This window comes from Triturus cristatus, chromosome 4_1, assembly GCF_964204655.1.
Source record: "Triturus cristatus chromosome 4_1, aTriCri1.1, whole genome shotgun sequence".
NCBI lineage: Eukaryota > Metazoa > Chordata > Amphibia > Caudata > Salamandridae > Triturus > Triturus cristatus.
In genome coordinates this window covers 977166909-977188339 of record NC_140585.1, presented here as the reverse complement: position 1 = coordinate 977188339, position 21431 = coordinate 977166909, and the positions used below count along the sequence as shown (strand labels likewise).

Below are 21431 nucleotides of genomic sequence, written 5' to 3'. Positions count from 1 at the left end.
GACAGCTCTCCTGCAATAACCTCTGCCGCACGATGAAATACTGATGGAGGACATGGATCCAAAGGTGATCCTGATTTTAATAAGGTAATCAGCCTACACGTTTCCTCCTCCGAGATGGGGGGAAAGTTACTGAGGCAAGTGTCGTCCTTAGGACTAGCTTCCCGCTCCTGGCCACAGCACTCCGAGCTGGTAGAAGAGCTCCTGAGGTTGTTGTAAATTGTCTGGACCTTATCCTGAAAGTACACAGCCAAGTTTTGGCATGTTGCTAAGTCAGGCCGATATGTGCTATCTTGCGGGGGCTTAGAGAGAGCAGAAATGGTCTTGAAGAGCTCCTTAGCCGAATTACCGGCTTCCCTGATCTTGATGGTAAAAAAAGTGCTCTTAGCTGCGATTATTGCTAACCTATAGGCTGAAAGAGCACGATTGTAATGTTCTTTACCCTCAGCACTATAGTCCCTTCTCCACAGACGCTCTGCCCTCCTACAGAAGCCCTTCTGGGCCTTAAGCTCTTTATAAGGCAGACGCAAGGAAGCGCTTCCTTAAGTTAGCAGAGGAGAAATAGCTGATAGTTGTAAATGGGTGGTTAAATAAATCGCATACAAAATGTGAAGTAGAAGAATAAATTGAAGAGGCCATTAATTTGCTCTTAACTGTGATTACTCTATAAGGCAAAGACATCTTAGTGTAAGCAGCACAGGTAACAAGGTAGTAACTACTCCAAAATCGTACGGCTGAAGAGATTCTTGTGTGCCAGACATTAGGTTTGAGATTCTGGACTGAAAACATCTTTGTGTCTCGACCAGGTATTTTGGAATTTGGAAAGGTTTGATCCTTGATCACTGTCCATTTTTAGGCCTCTGTCTCAGGTGTTATTACTTAAATATCATAGGGGTCATGCAAGGGACATTGCACAGTCTTTTACATGCTGATGGCATCAACCACCTTTGAACCTAATACATGGCAACAGAGTTTTGTTTTTTAAAATCTCTGCTAACTCTTGCATTGTGAAAGCTACAGGCATGCTTTCTTTTAAATAAAAAAAAAAAGTACCAGTTTTCTTGTTTTGCAAGCAGCCAGATTGGGGTTGCATGTGCTACCTGCTAATGGTGCCCTTGAAATCTACGACTCACATTCACCCATTGTCTGACTTGATAGGACTGCTCTTACCTATATCTTTCCTCAAGCAGCCTTTTGGCTGGTCCTTGTGCTAGGTCCCCCTGCAACAGTTCTCCTGTCCAGCTTGCCAGGAATCCGCCTCCCTCGGCTGCCTGCCTTTCTGCTGCCCTCTGTTTGTACCTCCTCTGCTTTTTTCTTGCTCTGTTTTGAATTTTCTACTCGTTTATCGGTCCTCCATTTAGCCTTTTCCGCTAGTTTTTCGGCCCTCTGTTATGCCCTCTTCTTCTCCGTTTTGCCTTTTCTGCTCATTTTCTGCCCTCTGCTTTGCCTTTTCTGTTTGCTTTTCTGCCCTCTGTATGGCCTTTTCTGCTCATTTGTCTTCCCTCCGTTTACCCTCTTCTGCCCTCTGTTTTGCCCTTCCCGGCTCGTTTCTTCCCTCTTACCGTTGTTTACTCAAGACCTGGCTTTTCGATCGAGACCTTGCACCCCAGCGCCCAGATACCCCAGGGGTGACAGCGCCATGCTCCACAAATGCTGACTGATTGGACTGATGATAATTAAGGTGAATGTAAAATATAAAGGTGAGCACTGTGGAGAGGAATTACTCATAGAATACTGCCTTAAACGCGCCTCTTACATTGGCAGTGACCTATAGTACTATTTGTCTTTGTATAATTTTTATTGTCTAAACCAGTGGTATCAAATGTTAGTCTATGATGTCTAATTCCATGCCAGAATTTCAGGCTAACCGCATAATATATACCTGTGTATAAGAGTCATACAATTACAGGGACTTTGTGTCTATTGTGGTCATTTTAAAAATGAAAAAAACAAACAAAGAGTCCACTCTGAGTTTACAAAATAGAGTGCTAGTCGTCCAAAAAGTGACTAAACACAAGTGAACCGTTTGATTACTAGCATGGGAAAGCAATAACGTTTCTTAAAATAACCCTCACCCACCAAAAGGTCCCTTGGTGGCATGCTTCATCACCGGGTTCTTCCCGCCCCGCTGCGGGACGGGGGCGTGCTACAACCGCCGGATACGTGGGAGCACTTTGAAGCGAAGTGAAACTATGTGTATTGGTGTGAGAGTGGAAGGGTCAGGAATGAGTGAATTAAAAAAAAAACTGGCTTTATGGAAAAACTAAACTTTAATGCTCCCTATAGCTGGTATTGTTAAAAAACAGGTAAAGAGGAGAGAAAAAGCTTTAATGAGAAGCTCCCTCGCTGGTCGACATGTTTTGAAGCCTACCCCTAAGCTTCTTCTTCAGCACCAAATACAATGATCCCTGTTACCACTCTGACTAATGCCTAGTGCTGTTAGTCTATTAGGTGATTCAAATTAATAAACTCTGTGCAGAACTTTCGTTCAATACCTACTTGGTAATATTCTTTAACAGAACTAATAAACAATTTCTTAATTTGACCATCTGGAAGGATGGGGGAAAAAATAATTAGTAGTCTTGGCGTACTTTGATATTCTCATTACATATCTTCACCATAATTGTGTGAGGAAAAATTGTGATATATGTTCTGTGATATATTTTTCACTTCATGCACAATATCGCGTAAATCCTGTGATTTGTGCTGGCCTCTATTTAAAAAAACGACATACATGACATAACAATACATATAACATTTAAGCAATCACACTCTCTCGTAGTGTTTATCAGTTATGCAGAGACCATAGCCTTTTTATAATGCCCATATGCCTGAAATAATTGTATGGGAGTTAAGGTGGTGTTTCCAATCCTTAAAATGATGAAAGAAAATGGCAGAGAAATGTACATTATAGGTTTCCTAATTGGACCCCATGAGTATCAACGCGGGATCGGAGGAGCGCTTGTAGTGTAGTCAAACACTGTAGGTTAAATTAAAAGATTTCATTAGAAACTAGGTACAAAGTAATGATTTTGTGTCATACAATAGTATGGTGGCCTAGACTACCGGCTGTGCCGTACTTACTTAGTCAAAGCATCTCGCTCACCCTTGGAACAATGCCTGCCCATGGCGCCGAACACTGCATGCTCGCAGAGTGCAGGTATTTGTATCCGGAGCGAGCTGCAATCAGTGATACAGAACTCTGTACAGCTGAGGGAAAGACTTGCTTCCGGCTGCTGTTGCAACAATTAGAAAGTAAACCTCCCCAAGATGGCTGCCTCCAAATGGCCACATTTCCTGGATGGAATTATTTTAGAAAGTGTGTTTGCGGCTGCTATTGTAACACTATTATGTATCCCCATTACATCCAAAAACAAGTGTAGCGGTGTGTTTCGGCATAAAACAAAATATATTTATTATTATTATGATTAACCATGAATGCACTCATAGTACCTGGTGGTGAAAACGTTTTATCACTTGTAGGGAAATCTGGTTGTGAACCAATACATATCTCTCCCTATCTTCCCATAATCGTTCTTTGTGGTAAACAGTTTTATTGCTGACAGGGAAAAAGGTTGCTACCGACCTATGCAACTTGCTCCCTTTGTGCATCCCCGTTATTTAGGGCTAGCGTAGTGCGTGTGAATTGATATGTCCATGAATACGACTAGATAGTACTGTGGCCAGAGCTGTGCCCACACTCCCAAATATTGAAAAAGGGAAACATATGTAATGGGTGATAAGGTTTCAGGGTAATGCGTGAAACAGTGGGGAATATATATCAGTTTGTAAGTACATCATTTGATAATAGATGGTGCTTCATTTACTCCCCTCTTCCCAGATATATTAAGGGAAGAGTTGCACATGGTGCTATTAGATGCATTAGCTGAACTTGTACATAAAGGTTATTGGTTATTGTATCAGATTCTTGTGGTTGATTTGGGATATATTACTTTGTGCAAGTTTTAAGAGAATCATCTCATTTGTCCCCATGGTATCTCATCATTAAGGCCCCCTACGTGGGTGCCAAGGTGAAAACCCCATTGCTGTTCCTTGTCAAACAGAGATCCTTCTGGATCTAATTGTTCAATAACTGTCCATTGCAGATCTAATATGGTGTGGTTGGTTTCTATATAATGCGTGGACATCTTGGTTGTGGCTTTTCTGCATTGAACATTACTCCTGTGTTCGCAGATGCATACTTTCACAGGACGCTTGGTCAGCCCAATGTAATGGAGACCGCATGGGCAAGTAATCATGTAGATCACATATTTGCTGTTGCATGTAGTGAACCTTCGTTGCTCCCAACTGGTGTTGTTAAAGATAATGTTTTTGCTTGTTCTTGTTAGGTGGCACACGCTGCACTGTCCACAGTGGTGATGTCCTTGAGGGTTGATGCTCATGGGGTCTAATTAGGAAACCTATAATGTACATTTCTCTGCCATTCTCTTTCATCATATTGAGGAGTGGAAACACCACCTTCACTCCCATACAATTCTTTCAGGCATTTGGGCATTATAAAAAGGCTATGGTCTCTGTATAACTGATAAACACTACGAGAGAGTGTGATTGCTTAAATGTTATATGCATTGTTACGTCTTTTATATCGGTTTTTTAAATAGAGGCCAGCACAAATCACAGGATTTACGCGATATCGTGCATGAAGTGAAAAATATATCACAGAAAATATATCACAATGTTTCCTCACACAATTATGGTGAAGATATGTAATGAGAGTATCAAAGTACGCCAAGACTACTAATTCTTTTTCCTCTATACGTCCAGATTGTCAAATTAAGAAATGGTTTATTAGTTCTGTTAAAGAATATTACCAAGTAGGTATTGAACGAAAGTTCTGCACAGAGTTTATTGATTAAAATCACCTAATAGGCTAACAGCACTAGGCATTAGTCAGAGTGGTAACAGGGATCATTGTATTATGTCCTGAAGAAGCTTAGTGGTAGGCTTATAAACATGTCGACCAGCGAGGGAGCTGCTCATTAAAGCTTTTTTCCTCCCCTTTCCCCATTTTTTAAACAATACCAGCTATAGGGAGCATTAAAGTTTAGTTTTTCCATAAAGGCAGGTATTTTATTTTTTAATTCACTCATTCCTGATCCTTCCACTCTCACATCAATACACATAGTTTCACTTCACTTCAAAGTGCTCCCATGTAGAAGTCGGTTCTAGCACGCCCCGTAGCGGGGTGGGAAGAACCCGATGATGAAGCATGCCACCAAGAGTCCTTTTGTTGGGTGAGGGTCATTTTAAGCAATTGTATTGCTTTCCCATGCTAGTAACCAAATGGTTCACTTGCGTTTAGTCACTTTTTGGAAGACTAGCACTCTATTTTGTAAACTCAGAGTGGACTCTTTGTTTTTTCAAAGCTTAGAGGAGATCGAGTCCATGACTGATATATCTCTTCACTCCCTTTTTGTTTCTTGACATTTTAAAAATGAACATGTATGTAGCTCTCTGGGATATTCATGGTCTACACTTAACTATGAAACAGATGATTAAATTAGCAGGGTCAGAAAAAAAGAAATTGACCACAAATTTACTTTCATGGAGCCAAATCTTGCTTTTCACACTAAGACATTAAAACATGATTTGGCCTCACCCAGGGACCGTACTAAAACATTGTTTGCAGGAAAATGGCAATAATGCTGGGACATACCTGCTTTGCAGAAAATAATATTTCTGACCATTTTCAGGATCGGGGGACATCGTTGCCCAGCAAGATACCACTTTCAAGTGAAAGGTTTCATTTATATTGACGTCGATTATTGTTGCTTTCACTTCAATATGGAGGGTCTTGGACAGTGCAAATGTGACACTATGATTCACGGCTGATTGTGGTGAGAAGGAATCGTCCCTGTAGAGAGTGATCATGTAAAGGAGTAACAACTTGCTGAGTCGCAAGACCTTCAAACCACTCTGCGTCTTTTCCATCACCAGTGACCTAGGGAGAACAAATCAAGGACATGAACCAAGCAGACATTGGGCACACTTGACACAGCTGTAGCACGCAGGTAAGTGGATACAGTCAATGTTACAATTTCTTGCCCCCAATCACCCCTTATTCTTCAAACTAATACACGGTCCCTCTTTAAAAAAAAAAAGAAAGCTCAACTGTTGCGAAACATTAATATGTTTCAGAGTGTAAGCAGTTTTATTTTAGAAACCTCCACAATTTGGCAAGAATTTATTTTGTGGTCTCTATGGGTGAAGTTATGTTTTCATAAGTACCGCAGTTAATACGTAGTATTCAAGAACTTTATGAACCCAAAACTTATCTTATTCTACCACAGAAACAGACACTATTGAAATAAAGATGTGTCAAAAGCTTTGTTAAGAAGACCTGCTGCCTAAATCGGTATTTGACAATCCGCATACGAGGAAAACACCTGATAAATCTTCCTAAATAAATTCGGAAAATAAGGACATGCACAAGACCAGATGAGATTAAAAATGTTGAGAAACTTGGAATGTAGGATTACGATAAGGAATTTATTCTGATGAAAGGAGTGAATGGTGCTTAAGTGGTCACTGAATATTAAACAAGCATTGGCATAGCCAATAGGTCTCGCTTTTGGGACCTTATAAGTATTTAGTTATGCAACTGTTGCATGGCTAAACACTTATAAGGTCCCAAAGGCGAGACCTATTGGCTATGCTAATGCTTGTTGAAAAACTGTAAGCCATAATGTACAGCAGATAACGCCTCTGTGCAACATGTTTTAAAAATGAAAGTGTTCCTGTATAATGTGAGTGGTGCTTATGTAAAGCACTCCGATACCTTTAAGATCGAAGTTGTGCTATAAAAATGTGAAAAAAAAATGTATTAAATAAAAAACAAAGTGTCTGGAAGGCCATAAGGGAGGAGGGTGAGTGTCACGAGGGAGTTTGCGAGAGCAGGGAGGAGGACATAGTGGGTTAAAAGGGAGGGGGTCGTTCAAAACAACAAAGGGGGTGGTGAATCGCTGAGTGTCCCTGTGAATTGTAAGGGGTACTCATGTAAAGCACTTTAATACCTTTGGGTCATGTCTGCGCAACATAAAAGCACCAACATATTAAAGAAATACGACGAAAAGCCCCTAAATGGCAATGTGGTGCAGGGTGCAGCATTTTTTTTTTTAAACTGTAAGCCAACTTGTACAGCAGCTAACGCCGCTGTGCAACATGCTTTCCAAATGAAAGTGTTCCTGTGGAAGGTAAGTGGTGCTCATGTGAAGGACTCCAATACCATCGGAATTGAGTTTGCTCTACATAATTGCAGCAAAAAAAATTGAGAAATTAAAAAGTAAAAGTGCCTGTATGGAAATGAAAAGGACTTGAGAGAGGAGGGTGGCCATGAGGTTAGTCGCGGGAGCTTAGAGGAGGACATGATGGATTAAAAGCGGGGTGGGGGGGGAAGGTCATTCAAAACAACATTGATAGGTGAAAAGCACTCCAATACTCTCGGCTCATGTTTGCTTTACATAAAAGACCCAACATAATGAATAAATACAAAGAAAAGCCTCCTGAATGGCAATACAGTGCAGGGAGAAGACAAACACATGCACTCGTATGGAGGGTTCATTCGGAAATGTAAACAAGCATTGGCTGCGCGGGTGTGAAAGTGACACGTGAAAGTAATCTTGAGCGATGAAAGCCGCTGCGAGTGTAAGGGTGGAAAGCCAGATGGCGTCTGAGGGAAGCCAGGTAGCACCTGATAGCACGAGTAACAGCAAGCTCTAGGCCATGGCAGCATTTTCAAAAGCGCACTTACTATAAGTCTCGCCAGAGCAGCGCATGCGCTGGCTCAGGGGAGACCTAAAAAACAGAGAAATGACAGACCATCTTACAGAGTCAAGGTCAGAAACTGAAGTACCAGTGGGATAGTTAATAATAAGATATGTTATTTACAGTGCTATAAAATATAAAACGTGCATTTGTAAGCACTATATCATGAGTATGTTATGCTGAGACTGGTGTAGATCACTTCGCCACTGGCAAAACGAGTTAGTATGTATTCAAAATCTACCCAAGGCTTCAGAGATAGAAAGGTGGTGGGCAGGGGTTGATCGACACTTGTAGGAGTGGGAGGAGAAGGGACAGCTGTGGAGGGAAGACATGCAGAACAAGCGTTTGCAATGCAATCGGTCTCGCCTTTGGGACCTTATATGTATTTGGCTATGCAGCACATTAGCCTGGGTGCTGAAACATCTACTGTTCTTTAACATGGTGGGAAAGTAAGCATCAAACTGCGTGACATGCCAGGTATTGTAACACATGGAGAGAAATATTGCCTTTCAGCGGAAAATGGTATAGTCCAAAGCTAAATCAGTGACTTCGGTTGTCATATCACTGAAAATATAAGATTTGAAAAAAATATTATGGTCTACGGGTGCTCGTGGAAGACAATTTCTATGGACTGGAATCTAGAGAATGCTAAAGTGATTCTGGTATTTTACGGACCTCTGCTGGTCGTTTTCTATCAAGAAAGTTAAATAGAGGCAGTTGAACTGAAAAAAAATCCCTAAGCGGAAGCAGACAAGTCCTAGGGCTGATCTCCAGAGCCCACATAGTACATAAACCTATAAGTATATAATAAGTATATACTAAAGTATAGACATGAGATCTCGAATGCTCGACCTAAAAAGTGCCACACACTGGTGAGGTAGGAAGATAATAGAAGAAGAAATGAGAGGCATGCCTTTTTGCTCAATTTAGGTTTGTGGGTGGAGAAACATGGCAGTGCGAGGGCAATGAGAGGACCATGCGTGTTTGTGTGGTCTCATAGAACATGACGCACTTTTGTGTGGTGAGTGATGGGTTTTGTGGAAGGTAAGACGAGTGGACGTGTGATTATAAGAGAATATGACAGTGAGCGGGGTAATCAAAATCTGACACTGATGGAAGCGGGAGCGCCAGGGATTATTGGCAAAAGAGCCAGTGGACTGACATGCACTGTTGATGCAGATGCAAAACAAGACAACAATGGTGAGCTATACTGTCAGCCCTGCACTCAGAAGATGGCCTGACAGAAACGGAAGGATAGACAAATGAACAGACAGAATCTAGTACCTAGACACGGCGGGTAAATGCAGGCACAACAAAACATGCTCAGATGTAGACATTTAATACAATCTAATATAAATAGTACAGTTGATGAAAACCTTGTTCTTGACAAAATTGTCGACCAGACTCCTAACCCAAAGCTTATCTTACTCAAACCTTGTTCTTAGTGCTCACTGTGACCCCAGCTATTACATTCATCCAACACAGGCCCATAACGTTGACCCTAATCTATTATGCTGATCCCGCCCTTAATTTGGCATTTACCCTAATCTAATCTGACCCTTTAGCCTAACTCCAATTGTTACCTTAACCCGAGCCTAACTTTAAAAAAAAATATTTTTATTAACCTTTTTTCCCCAGCATAACATTACGATACATTTTACGAGCTAGACTGTATAACCTGAGCCTAACTTTAACTCTATCCTAACACTAATCTGAATATCCGACCATAACGTTATCCCCAACCCTTACCCAGACCCAAAATTTACCTTTACTTTAAGCCTATTCTTATTCCTAACCTTTACTTAAATCCTACATCTCCCCAATTTGTATTTCTCCGATTTTTTATTTTAATTGTATGTTTCCAGTTTGTAGCTGTTAGACCTGGCACCTTGGCGTGAGTCTCCCTTCCACTTTTTGTCGCTGTGCCTCATGTGTTTTTATGGTGATGGCCGCTCAGAGCACTGTGCCACTGCCAACCAGTGCCACAGTGCAAGTGCTCCCTATTTAAAATGTATATGTTGGTTGGATTCCATGATTGGCTTATTTGGTTTACTGTCAGACCCCAGTAAAGTGCACCAGGAGTGCCCAGGGCTTGTAAATACAAATGCTGCTGGTGGGCTTGCAGCACTGGTTGTGCCACCCACAGAAGCGGCCTGGTAAAATATATCTAAGGTCTGCCATTGCAGACCTGCGTGCAGTCTGGTACTGTCATGCTGACTGGGCAATTGCACCCACTTCCCAGTCCCTAAACCTTCCCTTAACTTCATATTAGTCACCCCTATGGTAGGCCCAAGGGCAGGGTGCATTGTAAGCATAAGGTAGGACACGCCCTGATGTGTGTGGCATGTCCTAATAGTGAATTACAGCCATTTTCGTTTTTCACTATTGCAAGGCTACCTGCTCCCATAGGCCAGAATGGGCTGTTAGAAATGTTACATTCTATGATCCTAACAGACCCAGGGAACATGGTAGGAATTCGAGTTTAGTATGCCTGAACTCAGAATAATACAATACATCTTTTAGTAAAGTTTATTTTAATATTCTGTGTTTGCAAATACCACTTTTAGAAAGTTGGTATTTGCTTGCCTGACCATTTCAGCCCGCCTCTGCTATGATGTGTATCTGCCTGTCTGGTTTGTGTAAGTGACAGGGCTGGGGAAACCCAGAGGGGCAGGGCTAGGTAGCCTGGTGGTGAATAGAGAGATTGATAGCCAGATGGGTGGGAGTAGTACACCTGGACTCTGAATAGGGCTGTGCTCTGCCACCACAATGCTGGTTCCACCTCCTGTGGAGCGGCTGATGTCTCTGCCCTGCACCCTGAATAGAAAGGCAGAGTCATGTCAACAGAGTGCTCAAGAACTGGTTTGGACTGGGCGAATGCCCCTCTACCCCAGAGGAACAAAGGAATTAGGGGTATAAGTATTGGGACCCTGCTCCCAAGAAATTAGATCCTGCTTGACAAGAAGAACCTCTGCCTGAGGAGAAGGAACTGGGAAAGCTGTAAGGAGGAGTACTGTCCCTGACCTGGGGGATTGGCCTGCAGTGGTTGCCTTGCTGCTGAAAGGAGAGGAGAAAGACTACAAAGACTTTATTTCAACTTGTGCTTAAAAGATCTCCAAGGGCTTGTGCTGAGTTTGCCCTCTGAACGAAGTCCCAGGACCAGTGGACTTCACCCCCCAGCTCCCCAGAGTTCTTTGGAAGTGCCTGCTGCTGTTGTTGGGCCTTCTGAGGGACTGCGTGTCGCAAGGAGCTGGGAGCGCGACGCAAGGAGGAGAAGCGTGCTGCCGTCGGAGATGTTGACGTCGCGTCTCGCAGAGAGTGTCGCCGCTGCAGCATCGCATCGAGCGGAAGCGTCTCGCATAAGTCTGGAAGTGTCTCGCAACGTCGAAGAAGCGGGTCGCCATCGCAGCCATCGTAGCCGACGCATTGCACCGCATCAAGAGAAGAGTCTCGCATCGAGGAAGAAGCGTGTCGCCATCGCAGCCATCGTAGTTGTCGCATTGCACCGCATCAACAAAAGCGCCTCGCATCCACGGAGAAGCGTGCCGCCGTCGGAGCCGCTGTCGTCGCATCATGTAAGGGGTGTCGCCGCTGCAGCATCGCATCGAGCGGAAGCGTCTCGCAAACGTCGGAGAAGAGTGCCGCTGCCAAGGCCGCTGTCGTCGCATCTCGTCAAGGGTGACGCCGCTGTAGCTGACGCATCGAGTCGAGTCTTCTCGCAGCATCGGAGAAGCGCAACGCATCTGGAAGATCCCGTCTTTATTTCTTTTGCACCAAGAACTTCATCGCATCACATCGTTGCAACACTTTCGTTGCCCTGCGTGTCGCATCTAAGGTACATTGACTTAAAGTGTCGCATTTAAGAACTTAAGAGAACTAAGCAACCTTCTACCATCTAAGTAACAGTATTGTGTATTTTTGTCGTTTAATGGTCTTGTGGTAACTATATAAAGAATCCTTATTTGTAATATAAAACCTGTGTGGTGTCCATTTGTAGTGTTGTCACTTGGTTACTGTATGTGTTCACAAATGCTTAACCTATAATGCTCTGAGATAAGCCTTGTCTGCTCGCGCCAAGCTACCTAGAGGGTGAGCAGGGGTTGTTTAAGGAGTGTAACCCCTTACCCTGACTAGAGGAAAGGTTCCCTGCTTGTCACAAGTACCTACCGGTGCCAACCAGAGAACCCGGATTCTAACAGTAGCTTTCATTAACCCAGTTTGCACTGAACTGTATTAGGATTAAATCTCAGGACACCTTTCAATAATATGTGTTTCAGTCATATCTGGCTATTTTGAGCAGACAGTGTGTAGAGCAGCTGCTTAAACGTACGTATGAATTACATACTGTGCAAAGTCAGTTGACCAGAATCATACTGGCTTTAAACTATCAGAAATATATCACACTGGCACTTCAATAAACACAATTTATAGTGCTTTCTCTTTTGCGAAAGTCAATGTCTTCACTCTCTGGTCACTTTTAAACACGACAAACAACATGACATTTACATTGGCCAAAGCTATGCAAACCTTCACTCTAAACCGTGAGTCTCAGAGGCACTACGGCAGCAGTTCAAGGGGCCACAGTTATGGAAGGTTGACTAAAAGATCTTCAAGCTATGTCCATTCTAGGAGACTGTGCAGGGCAGTGAAAATTCCTCATAAAATACATATCAAAACATGAAACACAATGATGTTCCCTGTAGGCAATGTTGTAGGAACTACACCAAAATAATCTGAAGCCAAACTTAAAATATTAAATACTCCATGTGGCAAAGTAACCTTACTCTTTCCCCATATCACCCCACCACATCCCCTTTGGGTACGATGGTCACAGATGCTAGTGGCAGGAACAGTGGCACTGTTGACACTCCAAACTAATTAACAAGAAGGTGGTTCAGTTTGTGGGAAAGAGAATCCAGTTCCCAAATTCACAGGCAAAAAAAGTAGTTTTTTTCAGTTCTCGATTTTGCAGATTTTTTCAAATATCAAAGTTGTCATTATACATAATCAGGAAAATTAGCATAAATCAAATCAAAATAATAAGAATAAAATAACCTGTCTAACCCTCTGCATAAAAAAACAGTAGTTCTCTTAATTATGAACAGAACTAGCAGAATAGAATAATGTGAGCAATGTCTTTCTAAAGCAAGCATTGGCAAAGCCGGTAGGCCTCGTCTATGCAAGAGATGTTGGCTTTGGCAATGGATTTTTAGCCACGCTGAACACCATCGTAGCGCTGGTCAATATGGCTATAAGTTAGTGTTGTAGAGGAGAGTGGCATAGAGAGGAGTTGCGTAGAGTGGAGTGCTGTAGACTGGGGGAAAGAGTAGAGTGGCACAGAGTGGATTAGTGTGCCGTAGAGTGAGGTAGAGTGTTGTGGCATACAGTGTCCTAAAATGGAGTGGTGTAGACTGTAGTGGCTTAGAATGGAGTGGCATACAATGGAATGGGATGGAGTAGAGTGAAGTGTTAGAGTGGAGTGATGTACAGTGGCGTGGTATAGAGTGGAGTGGTGTAGAGTTGTGTACAGTGGAGTAGAGTGTCGTAGATTGAATTGGAGTGTCGTGTAGTAGCGCAGAGTGGCATAGAGTTGTGAACAGAATCAGAGTGTGGTATAGGGCATAGTGGTGTGTAGTGGCGTAGAGCGGAGTCGCATAGTTTAGTGCTGTACAGTGGCATAGAGTTTTGAAGAGTGGAGTGGCATGGCATAGAGTGGATAGAGTGGAGTAGAGGGGCATGGAGTGGCTTAAAGTGGAGTGGTATAGAGTTAAGTATGTTGTAGAGTGAGGTAGAGTGTCACAGAGACTTGTGGAGTGGTATAGAGTGGAGTGGTGTGGAGTGCTGTAGAATGGAGTAGAGTGGCTTAGAGTGGAGTGGCTTAGAGTGGAGTGGCTTGGAGTGGAGTGGCTTAGAGTGGAGTGGCTTAGAGTGGAGTGGCTTAGAGTGGAGTGGCTTAGAGTGGAGTGGCTTAGAGTGGAGTGGCTTAGAGTGGAGTGGCTTAGAGTGGAGTGGCTTAGAGTGGAGTGGCTTAGAGTGGAGTGGCTTAGAGTGGAGTGGCTTACAGTGGAGTGGCTTGGAGTGGAGTGGCTTGGAGTGGAGTGGCTTGGACTGGAGTAGTGTGTAGTAGAGTGAAGTGGTGTAGAGTAGAATATCACTGAGGGAAGTGGAATGGCATACAGTAGAGTGGCATAAAGTGGAGTGGCATGAAGTAGAGTCGAGTGGCATGGATTGGCTTACAGTGGAGTGGCATAGAGTGGAGTAGTGTATTGTAGAGTGGAGTAAAGCAGAGTAGAATGTCCCAGAGTGGCATGTAGTGGCACAGAGGGGCGTGTAGTGGTGTATAGAGAAGTGGTGTAGACTGTAGTGGGGTAGAGTGGATTGTTGTGGAGTGTCGTAGAGTGGAGCAACGCAGTTTGGAATAGAGTGGAGTGGCATAGAGTGGAGTAGTGTGTCGTAGAGTGGAGTGTCTTAGAGTGCTGTGGAGTAAAGTAGAGTGGTGTAAAGTGGAATGGCTTACAGTGGAGTTGGTTAGAGTGGAATGGCTTACAGCGGCGTGGAGTGGAGTGGCTTAGAGTGGCCTGGTATGTCGTAGAGTGTAATAGAGTGTTGTGTCCTAGACTAGAGTGGCATAGAGTGGAATGGCCTAGTGGAGTGGCTTACAGTGGAGTAGCATAGAGTGGTGTAGTGTGTTGTAGAGTGGAATGGTGTGGAGCAGGGCAGAGTGGTGTAGCCTTATGAAAGTTCCAGCACTAGTTGATATTGTTGGTTAACAATCCACAAACATGCACAGACTCACTTTTTTCACACGTTTATCTAGATCAGAGAAGGACAAAACAAATGCACACAGAAGGAGCAGTCCTTGCACAATTGCTGTCAAGTGCAAAGCTTCCAATACCTCAGCCCCCAAAAAACACGTTTTAAACTTCAACGAGCAGAGCAAAAACTTCCTGTGTGTGCTGAATGTGCGAGGAAATGAATATGGTTGATTTCATGGGGATTGTGGGACCCTTGTGAGAGCTAGCTGGCTATGCAGACTGAACAGACACTGAGTGAACCAGTGGGGCATTGTCATAGAAAAACCCCATTGGCATTCGGCAACAGATATATGGGGATCGGATGTCTCATTCTAACTCAAAGACAGAAGAACATCTAATGCACCACAGTTCTGACACACAGGGAGAATGAGTGTCACATTCTAATCAAGGCTGTTCAGAACCTAATTGCTGGTGCCTCGGTTACAAATGTCTTTACAATGTTGGTTCTTTTTTAGATACAATTTGTCGCCAAGCGACAACGCATAAGCACTGCCTACAGACTCGACCTAATAAAAAGCAGTACTTTTAAAATGTACAGTGCAAAATATCTAAAACCTAAAACATCTGAATGTCTAAAGTAAAATGACTAAAGCAAAAATCTAATGGCCTAATTTGGATGCCGCTCGAAACTGCTTTCTGACCGTCATCCAAGGTTTCAAATCTGACTGCCGTATTACAATGACGGTGGTCCAATTTGAAACCTGCTGGTCAATCCGACTGGTTTACAACAGGCTCAAGGATCCCGCAGGCCAGTCGGAACCTCAACATAATCCTGTACTGATGATGTTTCAGCTGTCGGGATTATGATGTTGATTTCCGACAGGCTTTCATGTCAGGCTTTCAGGAATGGAAAGCCTGTCCGAAAGCGACTTTGGGGGCCCCACTTCTTCTGCTGCATTTGGTTGGGGGCCGAGGGGCCACCTATGGTGCACCCTGTAAATCCCACACGGTGCAGGGATTTACTGTAACTCCCATTTCTCCATGGGAGCTTGTGCTGCGGCTGGTTTCCGACCACCGCATAAGCTCCCATAAGGAAATGGGAGTCTGTGAAAGCATCATGTGCAGTTGCATCGTACTTGCGGTTTTGGACCGCCGACCAGAGGTCGGTCAGTTCCGAAACCGACATCCTAATCAGGCCCTATGTGTTTGCAAATCGTTTACAATGTTTTAACAAACACAGCACACAGATGATTTATGGCATGACATTTCATAGCAAGATGGTCTTAAAATGTTACTTACACAGCAAACCAATCAAACTGTTAATTTCTAAAACACATACTTGCAAATGATTTTCATTGGACAGAAACAGGAGAAGTGCAACTTAAAACAATGGACTTCTGCACATTGATAACAACGAACATAGCAATTAGTATATTAACCTTCAAACTGTCTCAAGTACATCCTCTCAGCTATGGAAAATAATACTACGTACATACAGAGGCACTGTAGCTGCAGCTGAATCTAGAAGATTTTCTGTAAAACTAATGAAAAGAAATGAACTTTTAAACATGCACTTTTAGAAATGCGGCCTGGGTATGCTAAATGAATCAAACCTAGAAAAAGTGCTATCTTTCTAATGGAAAAACATTATCCACAGCACTGTGGGAATGCCAGTATGCAGCGCCGTCTATATTTCATCTAGGAATAGGCTGGGAAAAAAATGCAAGACCAGGAAGAGATGAAGATTGTAGAGTGGCGGCTCCCCCATTGGGGTGTGGGGGCGTCTCCTCACTGCTTTCTCGCAGTGCGAGAAGGCAGAAACATAAATGGTAAAAACTACCATTTTATGTTTCTGCTTCTCGCACTGCGAGAAGCAGAAGTGCCTGGTTGGGGGCAGGCGTGTGGGCGGTCCCGCTCGAGGGCAGGGGGGAGTGGCTTTGCCCACTATTGTGGGTACTGACTGTTTGGTCGGCCCCAGGGACGAACAAAGCAGTCATGCGCACTCCCCCTTTTTAGGTCTCGCCTAGCTATTGCGTAGCAATCGCTATGCGAGACTCTAGTAAGGGGCTCCCAAAAGTGCTCCCAAAAGTGGATTGCATGGCGAGCACGCGCACAATCACGTGCATCGTGCCGCCATGCAATCCGTTTGGGGAAGCGCTTCAGCCCACTGGCGCCCTCGGCATCAAACTTCAAAGGGTCTGCTCCCCCGCCTGGAATGCGCTCCCCCGCCAAGCGCGCGCGCCATGCTCCGCCGCCTCTCGGCTTGTCTTGTTTATTTATATTTTCGCGGCACACCGCGCTCGCGATTCACCTTCACAGCTTGCTTTTGGAATGTATGTATGTTTTTTCCGCTTTTAAACGGTTTCTTTATTTTTGAATATTTTCCTCTGTTAAGTGGGATATATTTACAGAAGCTGTGTCAAAGCTTCTTTAGAACGCCAATGTACAGATAAACACACAAATGTGTTTATATTCACACACCATACATTAGAAATACAAATTAAAAGCAGACATCTCTTGCTTTTCAGGACAAAACACATCCTGATCATTTGTCCCGAGTGTAGTATAAAGATGGCAGACTTCACTCACTGAGTGGTGGCACAAATGTACACTCAGGGAAGTATTTCCTTAACGTTACTTTTAACTTCATAATTACTAAGAAAATGTCGTCCTGCACACATTACGCATTCATAGAGCGTGCATAGCTCAGCCCATTGTTATGTGAAAATGTGATTTTTTTTTAAAACGCATTGCAAAGATTGTATGCATGCACGCCATCAATATATTACCCATGCTGTAATGAAGGCTAACATATTGGAAATGTTCTAATTGCATTGAAAACATCTCATTGTCACGATTTCAAGTACACTGTAAACAATTCACAAGACTGTAAAGATGTTAATCACTATTTTGGGAGTTAGTGAGACAGTGCTAAACAAACGTTTCTACCACACTGAGGAAATATGAATTTTGTGATCGGTTATGTCCCCTATCGTAGACCCCAACGGCTCCATGTGCATGCTATAAGTACATGTATGTTCCCTCCTACTCCAGTTTTGAAGACGCAAATATATGTGCGTCCACCGTCAACATGTCCTCTTTCAGATCCGCCATGAATGGGTCAGATATTCCATTCCTAAATATGAAAGGCCACCGACTTTATGTGGTTCACTTTCCACATTTTACAGACTCAGGCGAGTAGGCCCTGAATTCTGCCATCAAGCCTTTTCCTGTCTTCTGCCTCTGAAAGCTCCAGTCTGAGCCTACATCTGTGTCCATGAACTTTGTCCTACTCCCTGCGCGGCTAACGGTGCCTGATCCAGCATATTGCCTGCCAAAAACTGTATTTCACCTTCAAGATTATCTACTCCTCATCCGATGCATTCCTGTCTAGCAGTTTAGGTAAACATTCCTCCAGCTACCGAGCAAAGGGCCAGGCCTCGCTGTCCTCATGCAAGTAATTCATAGCCCCGTTACCATGGAATATTCCTACCCCCTCGCATCTCATGTAGACACTTAGACGCTTGTACACGCACTAACAGGCAGTATAGAATAGATTCTACTCTAGAAACCTTTCCTTTTGGATAACACAGTTCTTTAAACATAGGATATTAGATATGATTTGGGATTAGGTTGACATGACCCCCAGACTTCTGTCTCCACATGTAGAGCTAAATGTCAAGTCCCCTTCACTCTCTAGTTGCACGTCAATCACACGTCATGCGGCTGCGCGCGCATCTCTGCCAAATATTTCTGCTGACATTGCAGGATTCTTTTATGGATCCACCCACTTGTGACATCATGTTTAATGACGTATTTTAGTTACACCCATGTATACGCCTCTATTAGTTACGTATGCACAGTTTATCTGTATTATCAGCTGTTACGCCTCTTGCATCTGTTTCACTGTAATGCATTTTCTATAAAACTGCTTATCTGTCAATAATGTATGCCCCTTCCTTCCTGAACTTTCGTGGTGATGGAATAGAAGGCCCACAATTCGAATTGTATTCCTTTGTATAGGAATAAAGCCTTTTTAAAACCTCTAATACCACGGATTCTGCCTCTTATATTTACTGAGTTATTCTTACTTGACTTTACCGCATAAAAAATAGTACCGGTAATGAAATATTTACCACAACACGACAGTTTTATTAAACCGTAAGGATGTTTACCGCACTGTAAACACGATTGCCCCCGTTGGGTAAAGAGGCTTTCCTCGGTGCGTTATTTAACTGTGCAAGCTGAGCGGGAAAGGCCCCATCTGGCATTGGGCAATCAAGGAAACATATTGTGTCCGTCAACACCTTATTTAAAATATAAATTAACAACTCCCAGCTCTCTCCTCAGTGCTCGGTCCCACTCATCCAAAAAACAGGATGCCTCTCAACCAGAAACCCCTTAGAAATGTCGACACGAGGTTTCCTGGGCAATGGCCACGCGGGAATAGTGCAAACAAAATATAGGTTGGCACGGGGAAGCGCCTCTCTGCTGCAGTGACTCACTCACAGCGCACCTGCTTCGATGGGGACCCTCTGATGAAAAGGAGGTTGATAGGGGCGGGCGTGGGCATGGTGTAAAGTTTTATAGAGTGACTTGATTTTATGTAAACTAGTGTGTGCTATTTTTTTAAAGTGTTGCCATGCTGGTATTTGGTGGCATTTTAAGGCTATGAGACTGCAGAACTGCAAAAACATAGCAGGAAATACCGACAGCTTTAGCATGGCTGTGTGTGCGTCTGGGTGGCAGCATAGCCAATTTGTCATGCCCTTCTACTTACTGGTCATGTTCATATCATGCGTGTGAACTGAGTGTGGTTTGTGGCCTCTGGCAACCGCAGCGCAGAGGCCTTTTGTTAACTTTGCTGACCTTCGACAGGCTAGGGGTGAAGGCCATTCTCTAAGAGTACTGTGCTCAAGGATATATTCTTATGCCATTCCCCCTGTGTCTATTACTCTTGCCTCCTTTTTAGGTCTTGGCTATAGCTTTGGCTGTCTGTAGGCAGACCTATTGTTTCCTTTTCATACATACTTAGAGGCTTTGGGCCAGCCCTTTGCTCATGACTGCATGGCTTTGTTGTCTAACTCAGTTGTCTGCTCTTGATTTGAAGGCTTTCCTCCCTGTTCATGTGTTTGTTCCAGGCAGGAACATTTCAGTCTAACGGTGTCCTGAATGGATAATTTGTATACTGCCACTGCCTACTTGAGGGGACTCTTTTTTAGGTCTCGCCTAGCTATTGCGTAGCAATCGCTATGCGAGACTCTAGTAAGGGGCTCCCATAAGTGCTCCCAAAAGTGGATTGCATGGCGAGCACGCGCACAATCACGTGCATCGTGCCGCCATGCAATCCGTTTGGAGAAGCGTTTCAGCCCACTGGCGCCCTCGGCATCAAGCTTCAAAGGGTCCGCTCCCCCGCCTGGAATGCGCTCCCCCGCCAAGCGCGCGGGCCAAGCTCCGCCACCTCTCGGCTTGTCTTGTTTATTTATATTTTCGCGGCACACCGCGCTCGCGATTCGCCTTCACAGCTTGCTTTTGGAATGTATGTATGTTTTTTCCGCTTTTAAACGGTTTCTTTATTTTTGAAACTGAGCCATGTTGGTTAATTGTTTCCGCATTACTTTTCTGTCTGCCAGATTGTAATAGTTTTCTTTTAAATATTCATTGTGCTTATGCTTTTAAAATACAAATGCTTCCTGTTTATTTATGTTTAAATTGAATGTGCAGTGCAACGCTGCACACGAGCCCCACCTCTCGCACACCCACAGCTGCGGACGTCACGACCCCTGCATGCTCACAGAGAATTGTGTGATAGGCGCAACATTTTTGAAAGATCCATGAGCCTACTAACGCTGCCCCATCTGACGACTTGTATGGTCGATCCCTGGACACCATGATTGGTTCCTAATTGATAAATGCTGATTCTGCGCACACACTCGTACTCATCCCCTGCACTTGGTAAACAGATCTCCCTGTTGACCACCCGCCATTGTCTGTGTTAAATACCCTCCGTAATGCCTCCCACCCCGCACAATTAACTATTCAAATTAACTAACAAATCTTTCTCTTGGCGCCCCAGCCAAAATTGTTAAAGGTAGCACAACACTAACAGGTCTTCAATATTCCTTATTCACAAAACTGGACAGATCTCATTAAAGTTAGACACAGCCTGATCTCCAACTGAACCCGGGGCAACAGAAAGTAGTCCGAACATCAACCAATGCGTAATATTCAAGCTGCACACCCCCTTTGCAGCAACACACGCTTCATTTGTAACTACTTGCAGATCTCAAAAACGCACGAGCTCCACAGAATTAAGCGACCGAACGGATGAAACGCAACACAGCCACAAAGTAAAACAAACAAGCATTTGCAATGCTATAGGTCTCGCATATATACGAGTTTGAGCTATTGGCATTGTAAATAACAATGCTTTTTATTTAAGTTTGGTTTTTTTAAAACATAAATAAAAGGCACTGTCATTTACAATGCTAATAGCTCAAACTCTCGCAAATGCGAGACCTATTGCATTGCAAATGCTTGTTCTCTATGTAGGCTGCTGCATGCAGCCTACATAGAGAAAATGGCCTGGCTTGGGTGCTCTCTGCTGCGCCTCACCAATCACAATGCTGCCATTGCAGCGTTGTGATTGGCTTAGGGCTGGGTAAGGAGGCTGCCTGCTGACTGCTTCCTGTTCCTTTTACGGTTTAATTTTTTTATTGTTATCATCAACACCTGCGCGGCCGTGCCCCCCACCCTCCCTCCCGCGAGCATGTCGGCCGCGGCTGACCAACTCGCACACCGGGCTAGCAAGAGTGAACATCTGTGGAAAATACCATCACACATACGAAGATAACCAGAGTGATAATCTACAAAACATAGAATCTCACACACTGA

The 21431-nt window shown here is 43.8% G+C and overlaps 1 protein-coding gene across 4 annotated transcripts in view; it reads right to left on the bottom strand.

Moving 5' to 3' along the window:
- LOC146855927 (uncharacterized) overlaps positions 1-21431 on the bottom strand; it is a 651622-nt gene that overhangs the window by 73731 nt on the left and 556460 nt on the right. For all 4 annotated transcript variants that reach the window (XM_085653872.1, XM_085653873.1, XM_085653876.1 and 1 more), the window contains one exon: positions 5675-5959. In XM_085653872.1, the coding sequence (XP_085509998.1) occupies positions 5675-5959 (285 nt within the window). The remainder of the gene's footprint in view (positions 1-5674; positions 5960-21431) is intronic.